General features: G+C 47.7%; 1 protein-coding gene across 1 annotated transcript; it reads left to right on the top strand.

The window, feature by feature from the left end:
- The first annotated feature begins 330 nt into the window (after positions 1-330).
- Positions 331-5856, top strand: LOC135634005 (4-coumarate--CoA ligase 2-like). Its single transcript, XM_065144111.1, has 5 exons — positions 331-1809; positions 2632-2830; positions 4764-4977; positions 5083-5185; positions 5467-5856. Exons 1-5 carry the CDS (start codon positions 346-348, stop codon positions 5596-5598), a joined length of 2112 nt encoding a protein of 703 aa, XP_065000183.1. The 5' UTR covers positions 331-345; the 3' UTR covers positions 5599-5856.
- Positions 5857-10325: the final 4469 nt, after the last annotated feature.

Here is a 10325-nt window from a genome sequence, read left to right as displayed (position 1 = left end):
CGTGTGGAATATTCTATTAAGTTACGACGTGAACGTTGCTTCCACCCGCAATCATGTGAATAACTTTTTTCTTTTTTGTTTATTTAAGAAAAATCATCGATGGAGACGGCCAATGATAGCACACTGTGAGGACGAGTCGACGAAACCGCCCTACACTATCCGACCCCTCCGATCTCTGCTCGACGGCTCTGATTCGATCCTCGGCATCGCCATGGTAGGTAAGACCCGCAGGTTCGGATCCCACGTCACCTTCTCCTTCGCGTGTCCTTGCCGCTCGCGATCCCCAGCCAACGGTTCGGATCGCTCCGGCCCACCGAAAACAAAGGGCCACGTCGGCATGGCCCGATGACGCGGCCCCCTCGGGAGGTCACACCAGTTTTGCCGGTTCACCAAGTCAAGTTATTAGGTAAGACCCGGTCGAGAAGCGGTCCTGCCGTAGCCGCACCACGGAATGCGCGGACGTGTCGTCATCAGACTGGCTGGGGCTATGCCGTGCGAGTCAACCGTTTGCTCCCCCAACTCTGCACCCATCTCAGAACCATTTGCTTACCCATCTCACCTCCGCAGCTCATTCTTAATCCCGACCACGTCCTCACCAACTCCCAACTCCCTTCCACTCCACCGGTATATTATTGCCTCCTCTTCGCCGCCCCTTTTCCTTTTCCTCGGGACAGAGAAGAGAAACCAGAAAAGGGAGCAAAAGAACTTCAATTAGAGTTCTTCTCTCGTCTCTTCTCTGTGCTTTGCTCTTTCTTCTCTTTTCTTGCATTGTGTTGTCTTCTCATCTATCTCCGCTCCGTCGCCGTCGGGATGGGTTCGATTGCGCCACCGGAGGATATCATTTTCCGTTCCAAGCTTCCCGACATCGAGATCATCAACGACATCCCCCTACATACCTACTGCTTCGAGCGGATTGCCCAGTTCGCCCACCGCCCCTGCGTCATCGACGGCGCCACCGGCGCCGTGCTAACCTACGCCGAGGTCGACGCCGCCGCCCGCCGGTTCGCCGCGGGACTCCACGGCGTCGGCATTAGGCGGGGGGACGTGTTCATGATCCTCCTCCGCAACTCCCCTGAGTTCGTCATCGCCTTCCTCGCCGCCTCCTACGGTGGGGCCGTCGCCACCACCGCCAACCCCTTTTACACCCCCGGCGAGATCCACAAGCAGGCGGTCGGCTCCGGCGCCCGCCTGATCATCACCGAGTCGTGCTACGTGGACAAGATCCGGGAGTTTGCCCGGGAGCGCGGCGTCGCCATCGTCACCGTGGGAGACAGCCCCGCGCCGGAGGGCTGCCGCTCCTTCGCCGACCTCATGAGGACGGACGCAGGCGCGCTGCCGGCTGTCGAGTTTGACCCGGACGACGTGGTGGCGCTGCCGTACTCGTCGGGCACCACCGGGCTGCCCAAGGGCGTGATGCTGACGCACCGGAGCCTGATCACGAGCGTGGCCCAGCAGGTGGACGGCGACAATCCCAACCTCTACTTGCACGAGGACGACGTGCTGCTGTGCGTGCTGCCGCTTTTCCACATCTATTCCCTCAACTCGGTACTCCTGTGCGGGCTGCGGGTCGGGGCCACGATCCTGATCATGCGGCGGTTCGATGTCGGACCGTTGCTGGAGCTGGTGCAGAGGTACCAGGTGACGATCGCGCCTTTCGTGCCGCCCATCGTGCTGGAGTTCGTGAAGAGCCCGCTGGTCGACGGCTACGACCTGTCGTCGATACGGATGGTCATGTCCGGGGCGGCGCCCATGGGGAAGGAACTCGAGGACAAGTTCATGGCCAAGCTTCCCAATGCCCAGCTGGGCCAGGTGCGTCTCGAGACCACACATAGCATCCGTTTCTTTTGTTTCTTTTCGACCGAGTGCCTTTGTTGCTCTCTCGTTCTACTCCTGCCACCGGTGTGCTGCTTGGCTGTTGAATCGAAAAGTCTAACGGCCAAAGTCATTCGGATGCCTTCCCCATGAATGAAGTCTCCTCCACCCTTCGCTTTTATCACCAAACTTGTTCCTAATTTCCTGTCTCGCTAGAAGACACTCGATAGGGAGGAGTCACGTCAACATCTGTTATCATGTGTTGCTATTTGCCATCTAGTCACCGTGCCTATAATGAAATGACAACCATGACATCTGAAATGATGGTACATCACTGCACAGTTTAAGCATAATCCATGTATTCGTTGCCATCGATGCAGCGTATCGCTGTTCGTCGGTCTGCCTTTTGGATCGAGCCATATTCCTCTCATCTTATTTTCCATCCGCAAACCCCGCCCGCCTCGACGCCGGAATCAAACGGTCCAACGGATCGGATAGTAGTAGTACGAGTCAGTTGCATTTTCGTATGTTTACCGTGTGCAAGTCGTTCCTGGCATTCCGAAAATTAATTTCCCCACTCGTTTACCAATATAGAGTGTCGCTAGAAGGACAAGAAAATTACGGTTTGGTCCCTCCAGGTCAGATATCTCGCTTCTCGAATTTCATGAAACTTGTTTCTTCTTCTTCTTCTTCTTCTCCTTTGTTTCTTCTCGAATTACCATTAGTTTTTCGTGTTCGACTTTTTCATCCAAGCTTCCATAGGCAGCATGTGGATGGTGATGAGGAACTAACACGTTGGACCTGCTCCGTCCCTTGCAGGGGTACGGGATGACGGAGGCCGGGCCGGTGCTATCGATGTGCCTAGCATTCGCCAAGGAGCCGTTCGAGGTGAAGTCCGGCGCGTGCGGTTCCGTTGTCAGGAACGCCGAGATGAAGATCGTCGACCCCGAGACCGGCGCATCGTTGGGCCCGAACCAGCGCGGCGAGATCTGCATCAGAGGAGCCCAAATCATGAAAGGTGAGTTGACAGCTTCCTCGCTACTACCTTTTACGTGCAATCGTGTGATGATTGGTTTGAATCGGCCGCACAACTCGCACATTCATTACGGCACACATCAAATAGGTATCATTACACAAGTTGCTAATGGGGAAAGGTGGGATGGAACCCTATGAACTAGGTAGATGGTCCACACCCAGTGCAAACCTCAGAAAGTAGAAATCGATTGCAGGTTGATGTCCAGGGAGGGAGTGAGAGATACGACTCTTAGGATTGCACATTAAGGTAAACGATGAATAATCACAAGAAATGGTAGACTGGACTTGGTACTTCGGTTGGCACCTGGTTGTTCCACCAAAATCATTATCACAAGAAATGTGTTTCTTAGAAGGCCGACCAGAATTAGGATCCTTTTTAGCTTCTTGGATGGGTACGATGTTGACTCCGCCTGTTCCTGTTCCTGTTCATACACATAGAAGGTGATTCCCCACGAAGGTGTGGCAATTAGAGGGTCCCAACTCGATGCACAGTCGCCCAACTCAACCAAACCAACATGTTGTCCCGGAGTCGGTCATCCTCCACTCACCCCGCACCAATAGAAGGTGAGGGGATGAGCTAGTCAATTAATTAATTGTTTATGGCCACACCCAACTAAAAGAAAAAAAAAATGGTCCATCTGACCAAATCATTCTGCGGATCTGAACAAGCAATGTGGGATGGAACTCAATGAACAAAAAGTCAAAAACTGATGGATCGAGAGTAAATATTTTGTTCTGGTATGGGGTTTTGCTGCATCGAAGCTGTTCATGACAGACGGTCTTTTTCTGGTCCGCCATTGCTGTCAAATCCGGGCTCAACAGTCTGATCAATGGATCCATCAATTTTGGTGGACAGCTATAATCGAGTAGGAGGAGTTGGCCACATGTTGCCAGATGGATTTACAATTTAGCCCTTCATGTGACGCTGGACAGCTTCTTAGGCTAGTGGCTCGCTAGCAAGGTTAAATAATCGAAAGCTTTGTCTACTTGGGCTTGTTAAATTTGCTAGATTAGAAAATAGCATTATGTGAATCACAAGCGAGATGGATCCAATTATGAGGCACAGTCCTTTGATGGCTCCTATTTGGCAAAGTGGCCATTAATATATATACACTACCTGAGGCAGTTCCCCATGTTCCCAATTATGTATTTATTATGTGTGATTGCTGCACTGTTAGTCAAAATTAGTATCAATATTAGTATGTTTGTGATCTTTATGACAAAAGGTTTTTTTATTATTATTTTTTGTCATTGAGAAATTGATGAGCCTATCTAGTTTGCTTATTGAGCTTACCACTAATTGTTGTTATTCCTGGAATAAAAATATCATGTGCAATATTGTTTATAGGACTTTTGTATAGCAAGCTTACCCTTCTTTTTAGGACTATCATCTATGGACCCTAAGAGCTTTCAATAAAATCCGAATGAATCTTGCATTATTGTGATATTTCTGTAGGATTTTCTAGTCTCCTACTTATTATTTCACTCAAGATAAAATTCACGAGATATATATACCATGAGATTCGTGCTGCTTGGGTAATCACCATGTAAGAAACTAGAGTAAGTACACCGACGGCATGGTTCCCGGGAACATATAGGTGTTGTTTGTGACATGACGTTCGAACTGCAATTGCACACATCTCTGGTGTGCTAAGCTTTGACATGGACAAATAACTATTTGGTTCATGACTATATTCTATGATATGGACAAATAATTTCTTCTCCTTTCTTTCGCAGACAGTTTTCCTTTGGTAGAACGTCGTAATCAATCAGTCATTAGAAGCTCCTTCAATTAGGGCACTTGGAACCTTTGTATTTTTACTGGAGACGATGTTTAATTTTCTCCATCATTAATACTACGGAGAGTGATGCTTCACCTGTGGGTCACTCATCGGGACTGCGTTTTAATCATGCAGGTTACATCAATGATCCAGAGGCGACAAAGAACACCATCGACAAGGACGGTTGGCTACACACCGGAGACATCGGTTATGTGGACGACGACGACGAGGTCTTCATCGTCGACAGGCTCAAGGAGATTATCAAGTACAAAGGCTTCCAGGTAGCCCCGGCTGAGCTTGAAGCTCTGCTTATTGCCCACCCTAACATTGCTGATGCTGCTGTTGTCCCGTAAGTATTATTGCAACTCAAACATCACTATAATGGAATTTACCTTAAATAATTATCTTCCACTACAATGTACGACCAAAAAAATGATACACTAATTTTTTGCAGGATGAAAGATGAAGCAGCTGGGGAAGTTCCCGTTGCGTTTGTTGTGAGGTCGAATGGCTCCAAGATTTCCGAGGATGAGATCAAGCAATACATCTCAAAAGAGGTGAATTTTCGAGAATCAATGACTTCTATTACCAAGCATTAGTCAATCTTCTGTTTGTCAGATTGCATTAGTTATTATATACACGAGAACAGGTAATCCAGAAATCCACAAGAGTTCTAGACTAGTTGACACGTTTGTTCTTTCATTTAATCTACGCAGTGAACTTACAATCAGTCGAAGAACTAATGTGCTAGCATGAGAGATTAGAAAAGGCTAATACCAATATAACTTTGCTTGAGACGGCTTACATTTTGTGTTTCTGAATTTTTAATCTTTTTTAGGTGGTGTTCTACAAGAGGATTAATAAGGTATTCTTCACGGAAGCTATTCCCAAGTCACCATCCGGCAAAATCTTGAGAAAGGATCTAAGAGCAAAATTAGCCGCTCGATTTCCTATCGGCCCATTTCCGTGATCGTCATCAGACCGTCCGTTATACTCTCCTTGTAACTCTCGTACGAGAAAAGACGGCTGGAAATTCTTTCAGGACGTGGCTTAATAGGGGGGTCATTTGGTTTTATATCATCCCAATACAAATTATATGTTTATTTGTTTTAAATTCGTGAGATTGAGTTTGTGATGTTATTGTAAGATTAGACGTGTTTGTCGAGAGGTCACAGACGCACTTCTCAATGTATGTGGAAAGCAATACTAATTTGTCGTATTTCCCACATCTCATTTGTAGCACGATTTAACACTTATTAGTTCCCACTTTCAGAGTTTCTATATGACAAGTCATAGCATATAATCCCTCTGCTCAATACAATAATCTGTATTTAACGTCCATAAACTTATGGCCGAGTTCACCTGAGCAAATAATGCGTTCCACCGAGCTAGGCGGTTTAATCTGGTGCGGGCAAGTCGGTCGAATTCAAAGAAGCGCCGAAAGTTCGCTCTGGCTCGGTACCTACCCCCTCTCATACATAGAGGACCGGCCGCTGCTCTCCTCTTGCTCGCCGCCTTCTCCTTCGCTTCCACGATCGTCAGGTGATCTTTTCGGTTCCCTCTCGTGCTCTTTATTCCTCGTGACACCTCCAATTTGCCTATGCTTGAAAAAGTACTAGGATTCTCGACGAACTTCACCGATGATCCATCTCAAGAACAGCACAGTCTTTTTCGTTGAACTGACATTTGCTTCTGACGGCTGAGTTGAATGCCGAGGTAGGTCGGGCTCTCACGATGGGACGTTGATCAGCGTTTTTGGTTCCGACATCGTTTGTGTTGAGCGGCGTGTCTCTGCCTCCAGGCTGGTTGGCAGTTCGTCTTTGTTCGCTGGATGGCAATTCCCAGGTTGAGACGCTCGTGGCTCGAGAATGGTTGCTTTCTTACAAAAATGACCTTTACTCCAGCTAGCAGTATTTAACCGAGTCGCTTCAGCTCGATCCTCGACTTGCAACTCACCAAATCTCTTGCCCAGGTCGCTCCAGATTGGTTCTCGACTTGTGACCCGCCGGTACCAAAACCTGAGCCCGAGATCAGTTACTCGGCCCACAGGTAGTCTTTAACCGAGTCGCTCTAGCTCAATCCTCGACTTGCGACTCGCCAAACCTCTCGCCCGGATCCCTCCAGAACGATTCCCGACTTACAACCTGGCTGGCAACAAAACCTGAGCCTGAGATCAATTACTCGGCCCACAAGTCTAAATCCTTACTCGGGACGCTCCAAATCGGTTCCCGACTTGCAACCCGCCGGAACCAAAACCTAAGCCCGAGATCAGTTACTCGGCCCATAGGCAGTCTTTAACCGAGTCGCTCTAGCTCGATCCTCGACTTGTGACTCGCCAAATCTCTTGCCCGGGTCGCACCAAAACCTGAGCCCGAGATCAATTACTCGGCCCACAAGCAATCTTTAACTGAGTCCTTCCAGCTCAATCCTCAACTTGCGACTCACCAAATCTCTCACCCGGGACACTCTAGATCGGTTTCCGACTTGCGACCCGTCGACGCCAAAACCTGAGCCCGAGATCAGTTACTTGGCCTACAGGTAGTCTTTAATCGAGTCGCTCCAACTTGATCCTCGACTTGCGACTCGCCAAATCTCTTGCCCGGGTCACTACAGATCGGCGCTCGACTTGCGACCCGCCGGCACCAAAACCTGAGCCCGAGATCAGTTACTTGGCCCACAGGCAGTCTTTAACCGAGTCGCTCCAGCTCAATCCTCGACTTGCAACTCGCCAAATCTTTTGCCCGAGTCGCTCCAAATCGGTTCCCGACTTACAACCCGGTTGGCACCAAAACCTGAGCCCGAGATAAGTTACTTGACCCACAGGTCCAAATCCCTGCCCGGGTCGCTCTAGATCGGTTCCCGACTTACGACCCGCTGGCACCAAAACCTGAGCCCGAGATCAGTTACTCGGCCCACAAGGAGTCTTTAACCAAGTCGCTCCAGCTCGATCCTCGACTTGCAACTCGCCAAATCTCTCGCCCGGGTCGCTCCAGATCGGTTCCCGACTTATGACCCGCCGACACCAAAACCGGGGTCCAAGGTCAATCACTCGGCCCATAGGCACAGTCTCTAACCGAGTCGCTCTAGCTTGATCCTTGACTTGCGACTCGCCAAATCTCTATCTGAGTCGCTCCAGCTCAATCCTCGACTTGCGATTCACCAACCTCCTACCAAGTCGCTCCAGCTCGATCCTCGACTTGCGACTCGCCAAATCTCTCACCCAGGTCTCTCCAGATCGATTCCCGACTTGCGACTCGCCGGCACCAAAACCTGAGTCCGAGGTCAGTCACTCAGCCCACAGACACGGTCTTTAACCGAGTCGCTCCAGCTCGATCCTCGACTTGCGACTCGCCAAAATCTCTCGCCCGGGTCGCACCAGATCGGTTCCCGACTTGCGACCCCCCAACACCAAAACTTGGGTCCGAGGTCAATCACTCGGCCCACAGGCACAGTCTCTAACCGAGTTGCTCCAGCTCGATCCTCGACTTGCGACTCGCCAAATCTCTAACCGAGTCGCTCCAGCTCGATCCCCAACATAAGATTTGCCAACCTCCTATTGAGTCACTCCAGCTCGATCCTCGACTTGCGACTCGCCAAATCTCTAACCGAGTCACTCCAGCTCGATCATCGACTTGTGACTCACTAATCTCCTACCAAGTCGCTCCAGCTCGGTTCCTGACTTACGACTCACCGACCCCAAACCTAAGTCCGAGCACAATCCCTCGGCCCACAGGATCCCGCTCCCCAAACTGCCCCAGGACAAGCCAATCCAGCTTCCCCTTGCAAGTAATCAACACAACCGTGGCATTCCGACCCAGGCATGCCTCTTGCCCCCTCAGGGACCCCACAGCAAGATAGGGGAGGGGGGTGGGGGGGGGGGGGAGTGATAAGGTATATTTTGGGTTCAAGACATCTCACAACCGATGCCACGTCGCGCTACAACCGAGTCAGCAAGGGGAGCACCCCTACGTGCTAAGTTAAAATCCGTACCGAGGTGCTGTTTGGCATGTCCCGTCCCGGAAGCTCGGGATGGTGTCGTCTGGCGCCGTCCTACGTATCTCGGGACGGCGGCCGCACAGAAGTACCACCCATCCCTCGAGGATCAACCGCCACGCCGAACCCGCATACGACTGACCCTCATACAATAATATAAAAGCCCATAGCCGGCATTCGGCCAAGGGAGAGGACACAAAAAGAAGAGAAAAACAACCACCGACTTGCTCGTCGGAGGAGCCAAAGTCGGGAATCACCCGATGAAGGTCATTTTTGTGGGAAAGCGACCATCCTCAAGCCACGAGCGTCTCAACCTGGGAATTGCCATCCAGCGAACTGCTAACCAGCCTGGAGGTGGAGAGACGTTGCTCAACACAAATGGTGCTCGGACCGAAAACGCTGATCAACACCCTTTCGCGAGAGCCCGACCTACCTCGGCATTCAACTCAGGGCGACGTTGATCGATACCCCGTCGCGTGATTCATTTGCTCAACCATCTCGTTGACGATTTGAGTGTCAAATTTTTCTAAGTTCTTTTAATCATAGTTTGTGTATTATCCATATATGCATGTTGTATAATTGAAGATTATTACATGTTTTTGACATACAGTATCTTAAATTTAAATCTAAAAGATATTATTTGTTATGTATTTTTTTAAAATATAATGTGCTTTAAAAATATTTTATTAAGTTTAATTTGTGTATTTTAAAAATGTGAAAAAGAATAATATTATTTTAAAGGAGTTAAATGTTGTTTACCGAACGAACTTTTAGTTCACTAAATAACGTATGTCACTAAGATATTTGATTGTTGGAGATGAATGATTGTTAAATTTGTTTTCTGTTTTAAGATTTTGTTTTTTATATATTTTTAATAGTAGTATTTATTTATCCCACCTAGTCTTAAATTCAACACTATGTTCATGTATTCAATTTTGATAAAAAAAAAGAAAAAAAAAACGATTTCTCACTAACCATGTTTATGAAAATCAATTTTGATAAAGTTCAGGATGGTTAAATAGAATGTCTTTTACACTGAAACTTTGTTTAGTTTTGGAGTGAAACTTTAAAAGTGCAAAATGGGGATCGAAATCCATTTTAAATTTGTATTTAATTTATAAAATTATTTGAACATAGTCTTCTCGTAACTAATCCTATTTAAAGTGTCATCAGATAATTCAATACTACACAGCATTTTTCAACTTTTGTCAAATAAAATTTGAAGAAAGCACATAAGGAGTAGCAGTTGTTACTGTAAACAATTGCCAAATATTAACTCAAGAAATAAACAATAAGAACATCATTCTTTTCTGACCTTTTTTTCGCTCCATGAAGTTGCAGCTTAAAGGAACAAAAGCAAACGACTAATCAACCTCTCTCTATGAAAATAAATTTGCAACTTCCATTGCGATTCTGGATCCCTCAGTACAAATTATCAACTGAATAAGGGAAGAATCTCAATGTACCCTCCTCTAAGCTAACAAGTTGAAAGTCTAATTACATCATCAAAGGGAAGTCTTTTAAGTCTCTATATAAATTCATTTGCAACTACTGTAACTCTAAATCTTTTAAGTCTTTTAAGTCTCTATATAAATTCTTACTTACTCTACTGTTGAAATGAAGACCTGAAGCAAACCCCAAGATTCTATTGTTGCAAGCAAACCATCGTTGATCACCATAAAGGAAACATCAGACTGATCAAGA

The sequence above is a fragment of the Musa acuminata genome, chromosome BXJ3-3 (genome assembly GCF_036884655.1).
Source record: "Musa acuminata AAA Group cultivar baxijiao chromosome BXJ3-3, Cavendish_Baxijiao_AAA, whole genome shotgun sequence".
Lineage (NCBI taxonomy): Eukaryota > Viridiplantae > Streptophyta > Magnoliopsida > Zingiberales > Musaceae > Musa > Musa acuminata.
This window is presented reverse-complemented; position numbering and strand designations above follow the sequence as displayed.

Excerpts from the sequence above, each read along its gene's own strand:
- LOC135634005 (XM_065144111.1), top strand. The coding sequence starts at position 346 with ATGACGCGGCCCCCTCGGGAGGTCACACCAGTTTTGCCGGTTCACCAA. Across the intron at positions 1,810-2,631 it reads CCAATGCCCAGCTGGGCCAG|GGGTACGGGATGACGGAGGC; the intron begins GTGCGTCTCGAG and ends CGTCCCTTGCAG. Across the intron at positions 2,831-4,763 it reads AGGAGCCCAAATCATGAAAG|GTTACATCAATGATCCAGAG; the intron begins GTGAGTTGACAG and ends TTAATCATGCAG.